General features: G+C 41.9%; 1 protein-coding gene across 1 annotated transcript in view; it reads right to left on the bottom strand.

Moving 5' to 3' along the window:
* Positions 1-24,263, bottom strand: part of LOC126335984 (dynein beta chain, ciliary-like) — a 782,187-nt gene that overhangs the window by 700,598 nt on the left and 57,326 nt on the right. Inside the window, exons 5-7 of the mRNA XM_049999461.1 lie at positions 19,415-19,567; positions 13,529-13,740; positions 790-887 (exon numbers count right to left, since the gene is read on the bottom strand). Of these exons, the coding sequence (XP_049855418.1) occupies positions 790-887; positions 13,529-13,740; positions 19,415-19,567 (463 nt within the window). The remainder of the gene's footprint in view (positions 1-789; positions 888-13,528; positions 13,741-19,414; positions 19,568-24,263) is intronic.

The raw sequence follows: 24,263 nt of genomic DNA, 5'->3' as shown, positions 1-24,263 counted from the left end.
AACTTGCTGTTCCAACAGGACAATGCACGTCCGCATGTATCCTGTGCCACCCAACGTGCTCTAGTAGGTTTAAGTCAACTACCCTGGCCAGGCCAGCAAGATCTCCGGATCTGTCCCCCATTGAGCATGTTTGCGACTGGATGAAGCGTCGTCTCACGCAGTCTGCACGTCCAGCACGAACGCTGGTCCAACTGAGGCGCCAGGTGGAAATGGCATGGCAAGCCATTCCACAGGACTACATCCAGCATCTCTACGATCGTCTCCATGGGAGAATAGCAGCCTGCATTGCTGCGAAAGGTGGATACACACTGTACTAGTGCCTACATTGTGCATGCTCTGTTGCCTGTGTCTATGTGCCTGTGGTTCTGTCAGTGTGATCATGTGATGTATCTGACCCCAGGAATGTGTCAATAAAGTTTCCCCTTCCTGGAACAATGAATTCACGGTGTTCTTATTTCAATTTCCAGGAGTGTATTTGTAAAGTGTATAGAGTAAAAAAATTTGTTTGAAAAAAATGACATGTATAAAAATTTCACAAAATGTGTATAGTAATTAACGAACGGTACAATACCTTTTTCACATTTTGCAGTCCTAGATTCACAGGACCAATCAATAAATAAATTACAGTTAATAGGTGTAAGTTTCATGACCAGATACAGAGACAAGAGAGAGAGAGAGAGAGAGAGAGAGAGAGAGAGAGAGAGAGTCTCCATTGCATAAAATCAGTACAACCAACTCAATTTATTTATCAGTTTCTGAGAAACAATCTTCATATGAAGCAATACTTACTGAAAAAGTTCAAGTGTATCAATACACTTCAGAATCTTGTCATATGATTCTTCAACTTCTGCTTGGAAAATGGTAGATTGATCTAGGTATTTAATTGCCTGAAAATATACCAAATTTACAGCTTGTCATCATTCAGCCTTTATATCACATACATGTAATGACTAGAACAGCTACATACTTCTAAAGAGGTGCATCAGTAATAAGTACTTTCAAATCAATCATCTGCAGCACTGAGGAAATTATGATGATAAGGAAATAACTGAAGCAACAACTCATTTAGTTTTTTAGATTCAATTCATTTCACAATAATATTTTGTAAGAATTTTGCTGGTTTCTGTAGTTGAAAACATTTACACAATCTTGAGCGAATGAGACTAAAATATGGAGCTTCAACTTTACTCTGAAATAGACTGGCAATATCCAAAATATAAAGTCATAGTTGCCAAATTACAGAATTGCAGGATGAACACAACAAGAATCCTCTCCATAATGCTTTTAAAAAAACACACCAAGCACTCCACAATCTAAAATCATGCACTTGAATTTGTTCACAATGCTGTTTTACTCAATCTTAATTCTCAGATTTTTGTTTGGTCAGAATAATTTTAGAAAGTATGTAACACTTCACACTAATTACAAAATATTTCTGCAGTCTTTCACAAACAGCACAATGATTTTGTGTTGTGTTTCAACTGAGAATAATTTCTAGTCTCCTTAGCTAGTCAGCCTGAAAGTCAGTCTCTTTTCCCATGAACAACATTACTGCTATTACTGCCTACGATATTTCCTTTCTGATGTAACAAATGACTTTTCAAAACTAATGTGATAGAGTTTCTGAGTCTATGATATCTTAAAAATAAAGGTTACGACATTTGTGCACAAAATTTAAAAGAAGCCACATCATCTGCGTACTCAATCTTCTTGAAGTTAATAGCTGGTATACCATGGACATACAAATTTAATAGAATGGGGGCCTCTCTCCATTCAGTATTTTCTATGTAGAAAAACTTCATTGTGATAAATATAGTGATTAAAAAAGTAGATAAATAGATGTGGAGCAGAGTGTTAAATCACTGCAACATACAAGTTAAAAGAGAGATAATCTATATAAAAAGATTTGGAAGCATCAGAGCAGTAACACTCAACATTCAGATTCCAAAACATAATGAGTTGCCGGAAGTCAATATGTGAAAGATTGAGCAATAACTACAAAAAACAAGTTAGGAATATTGCAACTTGGTCCCTGTAGTAATTTCTTTCTAAAACATTGTGCTTACCATAAGATATAAGCATAAGTATATGAAGACATACACAATTTGTAAACAGTTACATAGTCATAAGGGCCTCTCTGATTATGATGTGACACAATCATAATTCAAACATGAATTAGCCCAAATACGAAGACAAAAATCAAGAACAAAACACAGATGCACAGCTCCTGACGGGTGTTAAAAAACTGCCATACTGTCATATGACAGTTCATAATATTAAGAAGACAAATGAAATTAACACCTATCCATACACAATGAGATGAATGAGAATGACTAAGAATGTCAAATCAAAACGGAGACACAAATCTGTCACAAAAATAAATTACAAATCCAGTTATCAGGAAAATTCATAATGGTTGGATCCCAATGGGTATAAGGACGTCATGTAAGACTAATAGGTTACTCACTCTATGGACAAAGCATAACTACAGATTATCTGAATTTTCACAGTTGTTCCTGTATAGGAAAGTACTTCATAAAGTAGCATCTTAGGCAACACAACTAACGAATAAAGCCAACATAAATGATCAAAATAAAAAATATAAAGCCATTTTTCATAGTGTAAGAAAAACTTTACAAACTGATGTCTACATCTAGGAGGTCTGCTTAAAAAGTTCCAGAACATTTGCAATTTCGTACCAATCATGTGTTGGAGCAAAATGCCGTTGGCATCCATACACACACCTGTATTTAATGTTTAACTGCCAGAAGTTTCATTTTTTGTATGTCTGTTAGTTATTGTTCAGTGTTGTACTGAGACGAACACTGTGACACACAGTTTGCAAATTTCGAGATGGCACAGTTAGCTGAGCAATGCATCTGCATTACATTTTGCATGAAACTCAAGAACACCTTTACAGAGATACACCCAATGCTGCAGGAAGCTTACAGTAACGAGTACTTAAGCCATACTTGGTGTTACAAATGGTTCACACAGTTCAAAAATGGCCAGCTGAAGATGACCTTCATTCAGGACATCCTTCAACATCTACTGATGATGCTTATGTCAGGAACATCAACGAAACCGTGCATGCCAATCAAAAACTGACTGTCCGAGAGATGGCAGAAGAATGTAACATTTCACTTGGATCATGTCATGAAATACTGACACAGCATCTTGGAATGCATCACGTCGCTGCTACGTTCGTTCCGTAGCTCATGAGTCGAGACCAGAAAGACCTTCACCTCACACTCTGTGAAGAGCTTTTGGATCGAACATTTGAGAACAAGATGTTCCTTAAGAGAATCATAACTGGTGATAAGACAGTAATGATGTTGAGGCCAAGAGTCAGTCTTCAGAATGTGTTGAGAAACGTACTCCAAGACCAAAACAGATTGTCAGGTCATGTCAAATGTCAAAGCCAAGTTGATAGTTTTCTTTGACTTTGAAGGATTAGTTCATCATGAATTTCTGCCACAGGGAGAAACTGTTAATCAATGGTACTTTCAGGACATGTTGCAACACCTGCGAAAAAATGTGAGAAGGAAATGGTCTGAAATATGCTGAGACAATTCATGGCTCTTGTATAATGATAGTGCACTTGCACATTCGTCCCTGTTGGCACACAACTATTACACAGAAAACGAAATCACTGTGTTGCCTCATCCTCCGTACTCTACAGACCAGGCCTCTGCAGACATTTTTTTACTTCCAAGGTTGAAGACTCCATTGAAAGGATGAAGATGTGCAACAATAGAGGAGATAAAAGAAAATTCACATACAGCGCTTTGCGTGATCCTGCAAAAGGTGTACCAAGACTGCTTCCAGAAGCAGAAACAGCATGGAAGTGGTGTATCAATTGTGGAGGAGAATATTTCAATGGGGACCATGCACAATACGAAAACAGTAAGCACAGAAAAATTTTATTGACAACGTTCCAGAATTTGTAAACAAATCTCGTACATTTACAACATATTCCCCAGGCCACAGTATGGTGCACAACAGGGGATACCTCATTTCCTATCCTGTTCCACTCACAAACAGAGCAAAGGAAAAACATCTGTCTATACACCTCTGTATGAACCCTAATTTATCTTATCTTCATAGAACTTAAGCGAAATGTATGTTGGTGGCAACAGAATTGTTCTGCAATCAGTTTCAAATGCTGGTTCTTTAAATTGTCTCAGTAGTGATTCATGAAAAGAACATTGTCTTACCACAAGGATTCCCATTTCAGTACATGAAGCAATTCCTTAATATTCGTGTGTTGATTGAACCTACCATTGACATATCTAGAAATTGCTTCAAAGTATTCCTTTAATTTGGTCTGGTGGGGATCCCAAACACTTAACCACTACTCAAGCATTGGTTGCGTTAGTGCGTTATATGCAGGTTGCTCTGGTGATTTATTTGCAGTCTCCTTTAAAAGTGAACTACAATTTCCCATCTTCTCTACTACATCTTTATATGAAAAGGATAGTTGGTACTCACCATATAGCGGAGATGCTGAGTCGCAGATAGGCACAACAAAAAGTACCTATGACTGCAGTCTCAGGCAACTGTAGCCACACTGTGAGCAGCAGCACCAATTGCTTGAGACTGCAGTCATGTATGTGAGTCGTGTTTATATGAGTGTGAGTGTGAGTGTGAGTGTGTGAGTGTGTGTGTGTGTGTGTGTGTGTGTGTGTGTGTGTGTGTGTGTGTCGTCTATTTCTGACATAGGCCTTACTGACCAAAAGCTTCATTTGTGACAGTCTTTCTGTTGTGCCAACCTGCATCTCTGCATCTCCACTGTATGGTGAGTGGCAACTTTCCTTTTCGTAATATTGTTACATTCCATCCTGGATTTTCCTTTGTTTGCATCTTTAAATGCTCATTCCATTTCGTATTGCTATACCACATTATACCTAGATATTTAGTCGACATGAGTGTGTCAAGCAGCACAGAACTAATGCTATATTCAAACATTACAGGTTTGTTTTTCCTATTCATTTGCATAAACTTATATTTTTCAACATTTAGAGTAAGACACCTTTCATCAGATCATCCAGAAATTTTGTCTATGTCACTTTGTATCCCTCTACAGTCATTCAATGATGACACCTTCCCACAAAACAACAGTGGCATTAGCAAACAGCCCACATATTGCATCTCATCCTGTCCAGAAAATAAGAGCACTCCTGTCTCATTCCCCTGGTACACTCCTGATGATCCCTCATCTCTGATGAACACTTGCCACTGAGAAGAACATACTAGGATCTATTATTTAAGAAGTCTTTGTGCTACTCACTTATCTGGGAATCGATTCTGTATGCTTGGACTTTCATTAACAATCTGCAATGGGGCACTGTGGTGTCAAACACTTTACAGAAATCTAGAAATATAGAATCTACCTGTTGTCTTTCACCCATAGTTCACTGGACAACATGTGAGGAAAGGGCAAGCTGAGTTTCAGACAAGCAACACTTTCCAAATTCGTGCTGATTCATGGGGAGAAACTTTTTCTTTTCACGGAAATTTATTATATTCAGACTCAGAATATGTTCAGGAATTCTGCAGATAACCAATGTTAAGGGTATTGGTCCTTAATTTTGCAGATCCATTCTTTTACCCATCTTATGAGGGTCATGTAAAACATCCTGCACACAGTGCACAAGTCACCGTTATGGTGGCACGATCAAGCTGAAATTCATGTCAGTTGTAAGCAAGATTTTAGGTGTGATTGTCATATCTCTGTGTAGTGAGTAATTCAAATTACAACAGATGCTGAAACCAAGTTAGGTCACCTTACACTTGTTGACCAGCATTCCTACATCAAAATGTAATCTCTAGGTTGAAACAACCCAACGGAAGTTTACAACACAATGAGAGAAGTGTGTGGCAATAGTGTAGTGGATTGTAGCACAGTGTCATAGTCGTCTGTTCATTCTGTGAAGGCAAGGCAAGGAATGAGAAGAATCCAAGAAGCGGAAGAGCATTAACTACAATAGACTACATCTTTCAGGTTATTGTTAATCAAAAGGAATGAGAAGAACCCCAGAAGTGGAAGGCAATTACCTACAACAGACTACACCTTTCAGGTTTTGTTAGTGAAATTTTGAGAGAGGATCGACAAAAACAACATGTGAGGAAATCGCGTATAAGATCAAAATGTCTGTCACTTCAGTTTACAGAATCATAACTGAAATGCTAAGATCAGAAAAGTTGCTGCCAGACGGGTTCTGCACGCTCCGAGTGAGGAGCAAAAACATTCAGGACTGTATATTGCCCCATCAGTGAGAAATAATGGACAAATATGGATGGGAAAACTTCCTCACCCACCATAAAGCACTGATATGAGCCCACCAGACTTTCATTTGTTTCCCAAACTGAAGGAACAACCCTGTGGAAAACGTTTTGATACAACTGACGGAGCTTCCAGTGAGGTGACCTGAGTAATCAGACAGCTCACCAATGAAGGTGCCCTATCTGGAATAGAGGAGTTGGCGAAAACTTTGGGAAGCTGTTATAAGCAAGAATGAGGATTATTTGGAGGCTTGTAAAGGTATTTTTCAAAATAAATTACTTTTTTCAATTCCATCTTATCTGTACAGTGTGGAGAACTTCTGAAATGACCCTGGTATATACAGGAGTCACTTGCACTTTTTCCTGTCTCTTAAGACTTTGTGCTGAGTGAGAGATTTGTGATAAATGCAAGATAACTTAGGGGCCAATGCCACAGAGTACACTCTGCAAAACCAAACTGGGATTGGTGATTTATTTGTTTTCAACTCTTTCAGTTGCTTCTCTATCCCAAAGATGTCTATTAATATGTCCTTCACATGAAAGTCTGTGTGATGGTCAAATGACAGTATGCTGTACAATCCTTCTGCATGAATGATTTCTTATACACAAAATATAAAACTCCAGTTTTCCTTTTCTATTGCCCCATCACACTGATCAATCAGTGAATGGATACAAACATTAGACAAACTTACCAATTTTACGTACACCCAGAATTTTCTCAGAATATCAGCAAGATCTTTTCCTTACGTATGAGAGTGGCAGTTGTGCACACTGCACATTTATATCTTTACAGGTGAATCAATTCTATTAACTTTTGGCTATCGTCAACAGCGTGATATCTTTTAATCAGAGAATGCAACTGTTTCTGCTTTCACATTTTCCAAATATTATTATTAATCCACAGTGGATCTTTTCTGTCCTTGATACACTTACTGGGCACAAACTTCTCCTGAGTGCGATATACAGTCAGTATAAACTCTGCCCACAATTCCTCTAAATCCAACATATTGAAACTAAATGATGTTCATTCATTGTCTAAGTTGGATTCTAACAACTGCTTATGTACTCTTTCTACCAAAAATACTGTTAGCCTTCTTGACGCATGTATTAACTTTAGTAACTGTTGTCACTTAGATGACATCATGATCACTAATCTATCTCTATGCTGACACTGCCGATGAACCCAGGTCTGTCTGTAGGTACAAGACCTAAAATATTTCCATTGCTTACAGTCCATCAAACTAGCTGCTCAAGACAGTTCTCAGAAAACATGTTTAGGACTACTTCACACAACTGCCTGTCCATAGCACCTGCAATACTTCACACAACTGCCTGTCCATAGCACCTGCAACGAATCCATAGATGTCCCAGTATAACACTGCACAATTGGAGTATTTCTGTGCTACTGGTGTAGCATGTCAAGCAAAGGTCCCGAGTTCGAGTCTCAGTCCGGCCCACAGTTTTAATCTGCCAGGAAGTTTTATTCTTTGAATGTTTTTAAAACTGTAATGAAGGAATCATGTCCCCAGTAAAAACATCTAATAATTAAGTTGAGTTCACTTAGATCTGTTACTCACGTCCAGATAACTTCACGCCAACGGCCTTGCCACAGTGGCAACACCAGTTCCCGTCAGATCACCGAAGTTAAGTGCTGTTTGGCTGGGCTACCACCTGGATGGCTGACCATCTGGTTTGTCGAATGCTCTTGGGAAGTGGGGTGCACTCAGCCCTTGTGAGACAAACTGAGGAGCTACTTGATTGAGAAGTAGTGGCTCTGGTCTGATAAACTGACATACAGCCAGGAGAGCAGTGTGATAAACACATGCCCCTCTATATCTGCATCCAGTGACACCTGTGACCTGAAGATGACACGGCAGCCAGTCAGTACCGTTGGGCCTGTTTGAGAGGAGTTTAGTTTAGTTCAGATAACTTCACACACAACCTCAGTTTCAACCATGACAGATACGTTATTTTTGTAGACTGCAACGAACACTCCTCCTACAGCATCTTATCTGTGTTTTCAATAAACGTTTCATGCCTTGCTAAATATTTCAGAGCTTTCTACTTTGTGTTTCAGCCAGCTCTAGGCTCTCAGAATAATTTGAGCATGACTACTTTCCTGGACAGTAGTAAATCAGGAACTTCATTAAATACTAAGACAACTGACAGTTAATATTTTGACAGTCAAATTGTTTTTACTTTCTATATGGTCTAATTTCCCTCTCTGTGTGTCAACTGCCGAATGTTCATCAGAGGACCTCAAACTACCGCCTAACCTAAAAAGAAACCATGTGCACTCCACAAGTACTCTGCTACCTGAGTAACTGCTGCCTTTGTGTAGTGAACCCCTGACCTATCACAGTGAGGTCTACAATTATCCATCCCATAATGCAGGTCCACAGATGTGCAGCCAAGATCGTTGCAGAATCAACAGAGCCTTTGGTTGAGACCTTCTCCTCAGCTCCAAACCAAATGACCCCCGTCAACTCTGGGTACATTAGTGTAAACTGTGCACTCAGCTTGCACCCTGCCAGTGAAGTCAGCTGTATTCACCATTTCCACCAGTCACTCATACAAAGTGAGGATGGCCTCAGTGTCCAAGCGACAAATCCCGTTTGTGCTGTTGTTAGCCACAACTTGAAAATGACTGCACCCCGCATCCTCGACAGCAGTATAAAGGCCCTGGTCCACATTTCAGATTCATTCCCCTGTCTCCATGTACCTTTTCAGACCCTGCTGAAGGAGCAGCCACCTGTCCACTCACAGGGTGAATGGGTGAGCTCAGACTGCCAACTCCTATATAGACTCACAGTTTCATGCAACACAACTGTGTCACAGGCCATCACTCACCCTGCAGCATCAAACAAGAAACAACAGATGTGCTGTATGAAACTTTTCCGATGCAATAATGGCTTCAGCAGTTCTCAAGCATTGCATTCGATGATGCTGTGAAAGCTGCACGATATTTTAATGAGATAGCTGCTCATCATCTTCAGGTGCTGCAATGACTCACCATGTGCTGGTTCCCTAGAAAAGTGCAGGAACCAAGGGGTGGAACTATAACATCATCGTAGACAAATTGTACGGATTGACGATGTACAATGGGGGAACCAAGGGGTGGAACTATAACATCATCGTAGACAAATTGTATGGGTTGACGATGTACAATGCCCCGTGCTAGAGGAACAGTCCAGGTTTTTGCACGGATGTGTGTTGGTGCCCACTTTCAGTGTCCCAACTCCAATTCTCTTCCTGTGTTGACTTCCTGAATTCGTTCTTCTGTTGCCGACGATGCCTTAGTACCGCCGATGTTGGTTCCCATGGCTTGCTAAGTTGAAATTCCGTGTCTTTATTAATCACGTCATTACTTACACATACTTCGACTGCATCTGTAATGGTGGAGTCCCAGTATGTGGAGGCAGACGGAAGGATCTTCGTCTCTCCTTAGTTCACACAATGTCTGGTATCAAGACAGTGTTCAGCAACAGCAGACTTTTTTGGCTGGCCGTTCCTAGTGTGATGTATATGTTCAGTATATCTATCTTTAACTGTGCGACATGTCTGGCCAATGTAGGATATCCCACACTGGCTCAGAATTTTATACATTCATCTTCTCCTTATAACTAGGTTGTTTTTCACAGAACCTAGCAACATTTTTACTTGCATTATTAGAAAAAAGACACATTTTATTTGATGTTTCTTGAACAGCCTGTTGATCTTAATTACCAAGCAAAACATCTGGCTTCCCTCTTTGAGTCCTTTGGTACAAAAATGGGGACATAATTTTTGAAACTCAGAAGGTTTTACACAGCGACTGAAGAGTTTGTGTCTTGAACCAGCAGAAGTACTTGTGAGTTTCAGTGTGGTCTCTTTCTTCACATGAGTAAGTCTGGTGGATTCACTATAACTTTTAGAAACTAATCTGGAGGGTAAAATCTTACATTTATTCATACATGTGCTTATCTTGACTTACTCTTCATTTAATGAATAATATTTTCAGTGATCTGATGGGATTTCTATAGGTAGCCCTTTGTCTCCCAAAGTAGCATATCTTTTTATGGAATACTTTGAAGAAAAAGCACTTCAGTCAGTGGTTTTGAAACCTAAATGTTTCTGGAGCAAAGTGGATCACGCATTTGTAGTATGGATACATGGGGCAGCAACACTTCCTGCTTTTCTGGAACACCATAAATCCTTCCATCCAAGCATCTGCTTCAACATGGAAGTGAAGAAAATGGGGATCTCATATTTTAGATGTCTTTGTCCGCAGAAAAGAAACCGGTTTGTTGGTTCCCAATGTGTTTCATAAACCAGCTTACACTGACCTATATCTACTCGTACAGGCTATGAGCTATGAGCTGCTGTCATCCGTCCCAATGCAGTAGTGTATTACGGACTCTTGTTCATGCAGCTAGAGTTATCTCATATGCAGAGAGCTTATTAGCAGAGCTATGTGTTTGTAAAAAATGGATACTCCAACAAACAGATTCAAAATGCATTTCAACCTGCATACAATAAACCTCAAGAACAGCCAGAAGAAATGGAGAACTCCACGAGGATGGTTTTTTTGAGCCTCCGTTGATTGCATGTCCTTTAAGATCAGAGCGGGTTTTAAAGCAACATCAAATAAAATTTGCCTTCTGCCCTCCAGGGTGAGTGGAAATGATGCTAGGTCCTGTTAATAACAATGTAGGTCCAAGGGAACAAAGGATATATACAAAACTTCCTGGCAGATTAAAACTGTGTGCCCGACCGAGACTCGAACTCGGGACCTTTGCCTTTCGCGGGCAAGTGCTCTACCATCTGAGCTACCGAAGCACACTCCGCTGCAGAGTGAAAATCTCATTCTGGAAACATCCCCCAGGCTGTGGCTAAGCCATGTCTCCGCAATATCCTTTCTTTCAGGAGTGCTAGTTCTGCAAGTTTCGCAGGAGAGCTTCTGTAAAGTTTGGAAGGTAGGAGACGGATACTGGCAGAAGTAAAGCTGTGAGTACTGGGCGTGAATCGTGCTTCGGTAGCTCAGATGGTAGAGCACTTGCCCGCGAAAGGCAAAGGTCCCGAGTTCGAGTCTCGGTCGGGCACACAGTTTTAATCTGCCAGGAAGTTTCATATCAGCGCACACTCCGCTGCAGAGTGAAAATCTCATTCTGGAAAGGATATATACAATCCTGTGCCAGTGTCAGAAATCATACATTGGTCAGATGTGTCACACTATTAGAGGTAGATCCGCTAAACATAGACATCACACCAGACTGGTTCAACCAGAAATTCTGCTGTTGATGAACACTGTCTTGAAATGAGACTAGCATGAACTATGAAGAGACAAAGATCCTTTCATCTGTCACCATACACTGGAACTCCATCATTAAAGAAGCAGTTACAACACGTTTAAGTAATGACCTGATTAACAGAGACACAGGATTTCAACTTAGCAAGGCATGGGAACCAGCATTAGAGGTACTAATGCACTGTCAGCCAAAGGCAAATGAATCAAACAAGCCAAACAGACAGGGAATCAGAGTCCAGACACTTAAAGTGGGCACCTACAAACTGCCCATATATGTGCTGGGCCGCATCTTGGGCCGTTGCTTTTCCCACATCGCACATGTAAAGACCTGGTCCATTTCCCTAGCAGGGGGCATTGGATGTCACCAGCATCTATGATTTGTCTACAATGATGTTACAGTCCCACCCCTTGCCACCTACACTTTTCTAGCAAACACATATATTGGTGAGCCACTGCAGAAAAACATCAGTAAGCATCTGAATACAACAAACAGCTGACTTGTTGAAACATTGTGCAGCTTTCACAACATTATTCCATGTGATGCCCCTGAATCACTGAAGCAAAAAACATCAGAATCTCCCCAATGTAATGGTCAACAAATAATAGATGCTGAACACATTTGCCTTATACTTAACAAACCTTTTTTGGTATATCAAGCAGTGTTTCAGTTTTTTCACTCTCTGCCAACAATCTTTCCCTACAGAGTATATAAGATTTGAGAAATCAGTTTGTCTAACACCTGCACCTTTGAAGGAGGTTCTCCTAATTATTAAGAATATGGGAAATTTCCTGTTATCTGGCTTTGATGGTTTACCTAGATATGTAATAAAATAGGTTGATGATTAAATAATGCAACCACTTTGTTACATAATCAACTGTTCCATAAGCAGGGGCCTTTTTCCTCGGCCACTCAAAACCTTCAATATATTTCCTTCACACAATAACCGGGACAAGCACGAGGTCAAAAATTATCAACTGATTTCTCTCCTCCCAAGTGACTCTACAATAATACAAAAAATTGTATATTCTCAAGTAATGTCCTTTGTTGAAAGAAATTTCCTACTAAAAAGGACAGCAGTTTGGTTTTTGAAAAAATAAACACATCAATGAGGCTCTCTTTTCATTTACTGGCTGATAGTTCAACTGATTTCTCTCCTCCCAAGTGACTCTACAATAATACAAAAAATTGTATATTCTCAAGTAATGTCCTTTGTTGAAAGAAATTTCCTACTAAAAGGACAGCAGTTTGGTTTTTGAAAAAATAAACACATCAATGAGGCTCTCTTTTCATTTACTGGCTGATAGTTCATGCACTTAATAAAAATTGCTATGCTTCTGAACCTTTGGTTGTTTTAAAAAGGCATCGATCCAGTCAATTGCATTCTTCTCCTATGCAAAAACTAGATGCTTATGGTACAAAAGGAGTCTGTAATCAGTGGTTTTCAGTCATATCTATCAGAAGGCAGCAGGTTCAAATACCAACACAATATTTACCTCTTGAAAAGATTAGCTTATTTAGAAATTAAACACATCAACAACAACAAAAATCTATTTCTGCAGTGGCATGTGCACAGTTTTCAAACTTCCTGGCAGATCAAGAATGTGTACCCACTACGGGCACCACTATTGACCTGCCCTCAAGTTTCACTTCTGCCCATATCTCTCTCAAACTTCCCAAACTTCAAAGAAGCTATGATGCATACCTCACTGTACTAGCACTCCTGGATGAAAGCAGTTTTAATCTGCCAGGATGTTTCAAAACATTTTCAACTCTTCAAATTTGATACTTAACTTCGACTCTCCCCTATTACTATACAAATGGGCCTCTGAATGTAAGTTTTAATTGTACTTGTGCTGTAAGGCTGAACAGTATTAAAGGTAACAGGGCACAAATAATGTGATTAGCTTCGGGTATGTCCACAACTGTCTTAATCTATTTGAAAATACAAAACCTACCTCTTGAATAAGCAGATTACATATTTCCTTTATAAGTACAGTAATTTTTGAATTGTTGCAGTAATATCGGCTGTTTGCCCACACGAGGCACACTGTATGCATAAGTGGCCACAAAATAGGTTGACATTCACAAAAGATGGTATTTTCTAACTGATCAAAATATTTTTGCAGTGGCTTCAAGTAAATGACTATGTCACGTGCTTCTGCAACAGCTGGAAAAGAATATTGCTGTATAAAATACATTATGTTGAAAGTTTATCTTATGTATAAAATTTTGCATATTGAATAAGTATGTTACTAATTTTATTTACTTAAGCTTGACCATTTTTTAAATATTTTGATGTATAGATATTAAACATAATATTCTTCAAATACAAGATAAAATGGGAAAGATGTATAAAAGACATTCTGAAAAGTAGCATTATGTAACAGGATGGTATCTCCTTCAAGAACACAAAGGTTTCTGGGATGGACTTGTCACAGAATCTATAACAATATCTGTCCAGACTACTTCTGCACGTGTTCAGGCACATCAAAGGTGATAGCAAACAAATTATTAGTACTTATATGAATCTGAACAACAAACATTTATTAACATGTACATGTTGAAGATGAGTAAGAACTTGTGACTTATGAACTGTAGCAAATTAACACTAAGGACGATGAGCTTCTGACAAGCAAAGAATATCTCACTGTTATTCTCTTGGAGCTTCACTATACAAAACAACTACTGAAGCTGAAAATAAGCACCTCTGTTGACTGGAGCATGAACTCATTCTCAGCTACAAAACACAGTAGGCGACTAGTCCAGTAGCACGTACTGTTGAATTCACTGGGTGGTGGAACTGTTTTGCCATATACAAGCTCCGCTAATGATTAGTCAAAGCCTGTTTTGCAAGTACTGCAAAGGTCAAGTATGATCTTAGGTAATGCCATTGCCCAGCTTGTGGTGTGGCACAAGAATGCAGCCTTTACAGAATGCTACCTTAGTAAGACAATGCGAATGTTTGCCAGACGGCAACTAGCTGTTGCAGGTCATGCTCAGGGCCTGAAGATAACACATTTTGGTGTCGAAACTGGTGGCATGTTCTGAATAAACAAAGTTGGATTACAATAAGGCTGTTGGTTTTAATCATCATTATTCAAGAACCTCATGTCCAGCTGCTGACCCACTGTCCTCAATGGATTATCAGAGGCTTGTCCTGCAATTAGATGCAACTGCCACTGCCATCTGAGCACGTGCAAGGTGAGGAGCACTTGTGTGCCTGCTTCCTAAATTTCTGTCGATAACAACAGATTCCCAAATTTTCACTGACACTAACACATTATAGGTGACTGCTCTGTGCCATTTACAGCCCATGAGTTCCTCCTGGAATGATCATGTGATTCCCTCCAGTAACATTCTCTATCCTTGCTGTAAACTGTGTTGAGCCAGCAGTTATTCATTTGGCTAGTGACTGTGTCTGAGAGGCAATCATAATCTGCTCATGTCACTGGCAACAAGGCACTGCTGCACAATGCCACTACGGTACTGACTGACTGCTACTGCTGGACCTGGATTTCATGGCTTCAAAGAAAAAGAGTGACACATTCAAACGCTTATGGAAAAGAATTATATACATTAAATATGATGTTAAAAAATAAAATATGACTATAAATAAGTTTATTTAAAAAATTCATGTTGGATTTTTTATATACCATGTAATACAAATTCACTTCTGAATAAATTGTGAGTATATTAATTGCTCTTTGCAATGTTTGAAACTATCGCTTATGACAATATTATGAAAAGGACAGATTGCTACTCACCATGTAGCAGAGATCCTGAGTCACAGGTAAGTACAACAAAAAGACTGGCAAACAAGTAAGCAATCAGCCAAAAAGTCCTTCATCAGAATTACACGACATACACACAAACATGACCAAAGTCTCTGGGTGCTGAAGCCGGATGTGTGTATGTTGTATAATTCCAATGGAGACCTTTTATGGCTGAAAGCTTACTTGTTTGAAAGTCTTTTTGTTGTGCTTATGTGGAACTCAGCATGTCTGTTTTATGGTGAATAGCAATCTACCCTTTTCATAATACTGTCATTATTCCATCATATATATGTCTGCTTGTGTCTGTGTATGTGCGGATGGATATATATGTGTGTGTGTGTGTGTGTGTGTGTGTGTGTGTGTGTGTGTGTGTTGCGTGTGTGTGTGTGTTGCGTGTGTGTGTGTGTGTGTGTGTGCGAGTGTACATCTGTCCTTTTTTTCCCCTAAGGGAAGTCTTTCCGCTCCCGGGATTGGAATGACTCCTTACCCTCTCCCTTAAAACCCACATCCTTTCGTCTTTCCATCTCCTTCCTGAAGAAGCAACCATCGGTTGCGAAAGCTAGTAATTCTGTGTGTGTGTTTGTGTGTTTTGTTCATGTGCCTGTCTGCCGGCACTTTCCCATTTGGTAAGTCTTGGAATCTTTGTTTTTAATATATTTTTCCCATGTGGAAGTTTCTTTCTATTTTATATATATATATATACTCCTGCAAATGGAAAAAAGAACACATTGACACCGGTGTGTCACACCCACCATACTTGCTCCAGACACTGCGAGAGGGCTGTACAAGCAATGATCACATGCACGGCACAGCGGACACACCAGGAACCGCGGTGTTGGCCGTCGAATGGCGCTAGCTGCGCAGCATTTGTGCACCGCCGCCGTCAGTGTCAGCCAGTTTGCCGTGGCATACGGAGCTCCATCGCAGTCTTTAACACTGGTAGCATGCCGCGACAGCATGGACGTGAACCGTATGTGCAGTTGACGGACTTTGAGCGAGGGTGTATAGTGGGCATGCGGGAGGCCGGGTGGACGTACAGCCGAATTGCTCAACACGTGGGGCGTGAGGTCTCCACAGTACATCGATGTTGTCTCCAGGGGTCGGCGGAAGGTGCACGTGCCCGTCGACCTGGGACCGGACCGCAGAGACGCACGGATGCACGCCAAGACCGTAGGATCCTACGCAGTGCCGTAGGGGACCGCACCGCCACTTCCCAGCAAATTAGGGACACTGTTGCTCCTGGGGTATCGGCGAGGACCATTCGCAACCATCTCCACGAAGCTGGGCTACAGTGCCGCACACCGTTAGGCCGTCTTCCGCTCACGCCCCAACATCGTGCAGCCCGCCTCCAGTGGTGTCGCGACAGGTGTGAATGGAGGGATGAATAGAGACGTGTCATCTTCAGCGACGAGAGTCGCTTCTGCCTTGGTGCCAATGATGGTCGTCTGCGTGTTTGAAGCTGTGCAGGTGAGCGCCACAATCAGGACTGCATACAACCAAGGCACACAGGGCCAACACCCGGCATCATGGTGTGGGGAGCGATCTCCTACACTGGCTGTACACCTCTGGTGATCGTCTAGGGGACACTGAATAGTGCACGGTACATCCAAACCATCATCAAACCCATCGTTCTACAATTCCTAGACCGGCAAGGGAACTTGCTGTTCCAACAGGACAATGCACGTCCGCATGTATCCCGTGCCACCCAACGTGCTCTAGAAGGTGTAAGTCAACTACCCTGGCCAGCAAGATCTCCGGATCTGTCCCCCATTGAGCATGTTTGGGACTGGATGAAGCGTCGTCTCACGTGGTCTGCACGTCCAGCACGAACGCTGGTCCAACTGAGGCGCCAGGTGGAAATGGCATGGCAAGCCGTTCCATAGGACTACATCCAGCATCTCTACGATCGTGTCCATGGGAGAATAGCAGCCTGCATTGCTGAAAAAGGTGGATATACACTGTACTAGTGCCGACATTGTGCATGCTCTGTTGCCTGTGTCTATGTGCCTGTGGTTCTGTCAGTGTGTTCATGTGAAGTATCTGACCCCAGGAATGTGTCAATAAAGTTTCCCCTTCCTGGGACAATGAATTCACGGTGTTCTTATTTCAATTTCCAGGAGTGTATATAGAAAGAAACTTCCACATGGGAAAAATATATTAAAAACAAAGATTCCAAAACTTACCAAGCGGCAAAGCACCCATAGATAGGCACAATAAATAAAACACACACACAGAATTTCTAGCTTTCGCAACCAACGGTTGCTTCTTCAGGGAAAAGGGAAGGAGAGGGAAAGACGAAAGGATGTGGGTTTTAAGGGAGAGGGTAAGGAGTCATTCAAATCCCGGGAGTGGAAAGACTTACCTTAGGGGGAAAAAAGGACAGGTATACACTCGCACACACACACATATCCATCCACACATACACAGACACAAGCAGACATTTGTAAAGGCAAAGTGTTTGGGCAGAGATGTCAGTCGTGGCGGAAGTACAGAGGTAAAGATGTTGTTGAAAGACAGGTAAGGTATGAGCGGCGGCAACTTGAAATTAGCGGAGGTCGAGGCCTGGCAGATAACGAGAAGAGAGGATATACTGAAGGGCATGTTCCCATCTCCGGAGTTTTGACAGGTTTGTGTTAGTGGGAAGTATCCAGATAACCCGGATGGTGTATCACTGTGCCAAGATGTGCTGGCCGTGCACCAAGGCATGTTTAGCCACAGGGTGATCCTCATTACCAACAAACACTGTCTGCCTGTATCCATTCATGCAAATGGACAGTTTGTTGCTGGTCATTCCCACTGTGGCTGAGGGACTGCGTCAGCTTTCAGACAACACCACATACAAAGTTTGCCAAGGTAATCCCATTCCTGATGTTGAGGCGGAGCTTCAAGGAATCCTCACAACCTCCGCTAATTTCAAGTTGCCGCCGCTCATACCTTACCTGTCTTTCAACAACATCTTTGCCTCTGTACTTCCGCCTCGACTGACATCTCTGCCCAAACACTTTGCCTTTACAAATGTCTGCTTGTGTCTGTGTATGTGCGGATGGATATGTGTGTGTGTGTGCGACTGTATACCTGTCCTTTTTTCCCCCTAAGGTAAGTCTTTCTGCTCCCGGGATTGGAATGACTCCTCACCCTCTCCCTTAAAACCCACATCCTTTTGTCTTTCCCTCTCCTCCCCTCTTTCCTGATGAAGCAACCTTTGGTTGCGAAAGCTTGAATTTTGTGTGTATGCTTGTGTTTGTTTGTGTGTCTATCGACCTGCCAGCACTTTTGTTTGGTAAGTCACATCATCTTTGTTTATAAAATAGAAAGAAACTTCCACATGGGAAAAATATATTAAAAACAAAGATTCCAAGACTTACCAAGCAGGAAAGCGCCGGTAGACAGGCACAATAAAATAACACACAAACACACACACAAAATTTCAAGCTTTCGCAACCGGCGGTTGCTTTGTCAGGAAAGAGGGAAGGAGAAGGAAAGATGAAAGGATGTGGGATTTAAGGGAGAGGGTAAGGAGTCATTCCAATCCTGGGAGCGGAAAGACTTACCTTAGGGGGAAAAAAGGATAGGTATACACTCGCACACACACCCATATCCATCCGCAGATACACAGACACTCATTTTGCCTCCTGGAAGTAAATAATGGCTACCTATTCTGTTTCATAACTTCTTAGTTTTCTCGAATGAATTTTCTACTGATACAATTAAAAGAGAAAATTGACATAAAAAACAGTGATTCTTCAAAAGCCCTAAACTATGTAACCTTCCAAAAGAAACCACTTCATGTACAGCTGATAGCACAACTTCAACAGTTGCATCACGTGCCATTTGCAACACATTGTTCACAGGCACCTGCCACATATCAATCACAACTAAACCATTAATGATATACTGGATAAACTGAGAGTCACATATTTAGTTGTAGACTTTCAAACCCATTTTATTTCTCAATTTCAATTGTTGTATGTTCACTATTTACAGTACTGATCTTAGCTTCACTATGACAGTGACTTACAAAGCAAGACTTTAAAAATGTTAATTATCAGTCTAAAATTACAATATTACCTGCTACTACATTACGGAACATTGACTTGAAGCATGGGAAATATGCACTATCAGTCAGCTCTAGTATTGAAGCCATATCCACAACTCGAGGGTCACGCATCTGATGGTACAAATTTTCCATGTTCTTCAGACGGTTATTCCAAAACAAAATTTCTGCACACAACAGAAAAACAACAGTGTCATATGTAGCTTTGAATGAAATTAAATACGCTCTTATTACTAAGAAAGGATCTGTAGCAATCTTTAAATACTTCATCTGTAATGTACAACACAGTTGTGTTGTTCCATAACCGATTATGAAGAAAATCATGTCAGAAATGGCTCCTTCTGTGATAAACATTGGAAGTGAAATAATAGTTCATCTGATGTAAAAACAAAATGACTGTTAGTATAATTCAAGATACAGATAAATGTATTGCTCTCCAACACGGAAACAAGATGGCTGATGTAACATGATATAATAAATAAAATCGTTTACACTCCTAAAACAGAAAAACAATACATATGCAATGAGACTAGCGATGCACCAACTTGTGTGTAAGGTATACCACAACTGTCCATGAATATAATGACTTGCTACTAGGTTGCTGAAGGTACTCTACACTGTAATAGCAGTTGGTCATTAATAACTTGAATATTGCTCCATTACATGTACACAACCTTTTCATTTCTTTTATATGGGCTGTAAGTTTGTAATACAATTTTATATCTTTAATGTTTGTTAGCTTTTGTGTAGTAGCCTTGTTTACTCTTTTTATATGGATATCACTGCACATTCTTATATTATATGAATGCAGATTTGGGTTTTTTTTAAATTTTCAATGCACATTTTTATGTTAGTTACACTTTTTTGTATGCAGAGGCATGGTAAAGGTAGAATATTCAGCTGTCAAAATATATGCTTGGAGAGTTTTTGTTATAACTTCAAGTTGAATAAATATATTTCAAGGAAGATGCAATACATGAAAGTCACAGATCAAGTAAACAGAGTAAGATGTGTGTACACTTCAACAGTCAAATCATAACTGAGTCCAAGTCTAGCACCCGCTAGCTGACTGGCCGCTTATGTGGCGCTGCTGCTGCACGCGTAACTGCGCGGCGGCACTTTGAAAGATCGGCGATCTGCAACACTTTTCCCCCCTTTGAATTTTTTGCATAGGTCTTGATGGAGGTGGCCTGTAGATTGCTAACGTCCATAGGTGTTGTTTGACTGGCCGTTAAGTCTCGAGGAGGAGACTTCCCGTACGGACGAAAGTGTACCTGATGATAACGGGTCGAGATGATGGACGGAAGTGTACCTGATGATAACGGGTCGAGATGACAGGAGACGTGGGGTTCGAATCTGCTGGGGCCCCGTGTACCATTCTGCCCATTGTGGCAAGTCCGGTTGTTATAACAGGAGTCGTGCGTGATGTGTCCGCATCCGTAGGAGAAGGAGGTGAGTAGAGTTGCTCCGACAGATGATGGTCATCTGGTTCCTGCATGGGCACTCTCTTGGTGGTGTCAGTTCTTGTGCTGGCACTGATATGATGGTAAGAGCATTGCGTTGTGAGTAATGAGAGATTCGAGTATCCCGAGCGTCAGGTAGAGCCAAAGGGGTTGTAGCGGCACCCGGAACAGCCGCTGCCAGCACACGAGGCCGAAGCTGGTCCGAATGACGCACTGCAACACCCGTGTCCGTGTGGTTTTCATGCTGGCGTTGGCCACGGTGTTGTAAGATGCAGCCAGGACTCCATTTTGGCCACCTGCCATATCCCTGTACCCATCCAAGGTCGTCGACGGTGAACCAGCCAAGCAAAGGCACCCGCAGCCGTGAAGTGGAAGGCCACAGAATATGAAGTAGTGTGCGGGGCTGTCGGCCATGTAAGAGCTCAGCCGGGCTGTGGTCACCCATGGGGGTGAAACGGTAAGAAGCCAGAAATTGGAGAAGCGCATCATCAGCAGAAGAAGTCAGGAGTTTCCTTATGTGAGCCTTAAATGTGCAGACCAGTCGTTCAGCCTCACCGTTTGACTGTGGATGGATCGGAGGGGTCGTGACATGCATGACGCCATGATGGGCTTAAAAATCCGCAAAATGAGAAGAGGCAAACTGCGGACCATTATCAGTAACAAGAGTAGAGGGAAGGCCTTCCACAGAGAAAATGCGAGCTAGAGCATTGGTGGTTGCTGCGGTGGTAGGTAACAAGCAACGGACAATGACAGGAAAGTTAGAGTAGACGTCAATAACGAGAAGCAAATAAGTACCTAAAAAAGTCAGCATGAATACGCTTCCAGGGCTTCTCAGGCAAAGGCCACGGTGCCAAAAATGACTTCGGGGCGGCGGCCTGTGACACACGAGGGCCGCAGGCAGCGACCATGTGTGTGATTTCAGAGTCAATGCCGGGCCCATACACATGTCAGCGGGCCAGAGATTTTGTGCGAGATACACCCCAGTGCCCTTGGTGAAGGAGGCGCAAGACCGAAGCACGCAAAGATGCAGGTACCACAACAAGCGGCGAAGCATTTTCGGTGCAAAGAAGGATAACACCATCCCTAGCCTTGAGGCAGTAACGCAAAGCGTAGTAGTTCCGCAATGGATTCAGAAGTCTTAGCGGATGGACGATCTGGCCAACCCTTCTGAATACAGCATAAAACACGGGAGAGGGTAGGGTCAGAACCAGTAGCAGCAACCAGCCTGTCCCCGGTGATGGAGAATCTGTCCACAAATCACTGCTCGGCAACATCCAGGTGGAAACACAAACGTTTGTCCCTATCGAATGCCAGATCAGGACCAATGGGAAGGCGAGACAGTGCATCAGCATTTGCATGTTGAGCCGTCGGCCAGAAATGAATCTCATAATTCAAATGAGACAAGTAAAGAGCCCAACACTGGAGGTGGTGTGCAGCCTTGTCAGGAAGTGACGATGGATGAAACAAGGAAACAAGTGGTTTGTGATCTGTAACAAGGTGAAATTTGGATCCATAGAGAAAAACACCGAACTTATGAAGAGCATAAATAATGGCCAAAGCTTCTTTTTCAATTTGAGAATACTCTTGTTGGGCATCCGTGAGTGTTTTGGAGGCATAAGTAATGGGTTGTTCAGAACAGTCAGAAAAACGATGCGCAAGGACTGCGTCGACCCCGTATTGAGAGGTGTCCATGGCAAGAACAAGAAGTTGGCCAGGTCGATAAGTAGCCAGGCATGGGGCCTGTTTGAGCATAGTCTCCAATTTCTGGAAAGCCACATTGCATGACGCGGACCAGTGAAAAGGCACGTTTTTATGCAACAGGCGATGCAACAGCTGAACCATCGAAGCAGCAGATGGTAAAGATTTGTGATAGTATGCTATTTTCCCCAAGAAGGCCTGCAGTTCCTTAACAGATGTAGGGCGAGGAAGGGCATCGATCACAGCGACAGTTTGCTGAAGTAGACAAATACCATCCCGAGAGAGTTAAAATCCCAAGTACGTGATAGTTGGGACAGGGACAGTGAGTAATAATTGTTCCAAGAATCACTGAAAGAGAGCAGGGGCACGGGCAACCCCGAATGGCAGTAGTTGGTATTGATAGAGCCCGAAAGGCATGTTAAGGACTAGAAACTGCCAGGAAGCAGCATCGAGAGGAAGTTGATGATAAGCTTCTGACAGGTCAAGTTTAGAAAAATACTGGCCTCCAGCAAGTTTAGTGAACAATTCTTCAGGTCGAGGCATAGGGTAGGTGTCGATAAGGCATTTAGCATTTACAGTGGCTTTGAAATCGCCACAGAGACTAATATCACCATTTGGCTTAGCAACGACAACGACAGGAGAGGACCACTCACTGGAAGTGACAGGAAGCAAGACCCCTGAAGCAGTGAGACGATCCAGCTCCCGTTTGACCTGATCACGAAGGGCCACAGGAATGGGCTGAGCCCGAAAAAACTTACGCCGAGCAGTGGGTTTGAGTGTGATAAGAGCTTCAAAGTCGTTTGCACAGCCTAACCCAGGAGAAAAAAGGGACAAAAATGTCATCGACAAGGAATCCAATTGAGCATAAGGAATAGCATCAAAGACGATATTGACATAGTCATCTAGGGAGAACCCAAAAATGTGAAAGGCATTGAAACCAAAAAGATTCTCCATGTTTCTATGGTCGACCACAAATATGTGAACAGTGCGAACGACAGATTTGTAAGATACCTCAGCATCAAATTATCCCAAGAGAGAAATCTGTTTATTGTAAGTTCGTAATTGCCTAGTGACAGGTGACAGGATTGGAGAACCCAAATGAAGATATGTCTGAGAATTGATGATAATGGCAGCAGAACCAGTATCCACCTGCATGCGAACATCTCGGCCAAGTATTTGGACAGTGAGGAATAACTTCCCTGAAACGGAAGAAGTAAAATTGACAGACAACACAGAATCAGAATCAGCGTCATGTTCATGAACATCATGTATGCAGTCGGATTTGCAAACAGATGACACATGACCCTTTTTCTTGCATTTGTGACACACGGCCCAATGTTGTGGACAATCTTCTCGTGAATGTTTCGTAAAACACCGCGGACATGAAGGAAGTTGCCGTGGGTTTTGCTGCAGTTTCTTAGAGGTTAGGCCGAGGCTGCACTTGGGAGTGTACTGCGGCCACGTTGGCTGGTGGGGACATGCCAAGCACTTCGGCAACATCGCACAGAGGTTGTATTTCCCCAACGTCACCCCATGCCTCTATTTGCGCTCCAGTGGCGTGAGAAATTTCAAAAGACTGAGCAATGGATACGACTTCATCTAGAGTCAGATTTGCCAACTGAAGGGCACATTGCCTAACTTCTTTGTCGGGCGCCGATTGGATAATAGCATCCCATACCATGAAAAAGGGCGTAGGATTCTT

Source organism: Schistocerca gregaria, chromosome 2 (assembly GCF_023897955.1).
Source record: "Schistocerca gregaria isolate iqSchGreg1 chromosome 2, iqSchGreg1.2, whole genome shotgun sequence".
Taxonomy (NCBI): domain Eukaryota; kingdom Metazoa; phylum Arthropoda; class Insecta; order Orthoptera; family Acrididae; genus Schistocerca; species Schistocerca gregaria.
This window is presented reverse-complemented; position numbering and strand designations above follow the sequence as displayed.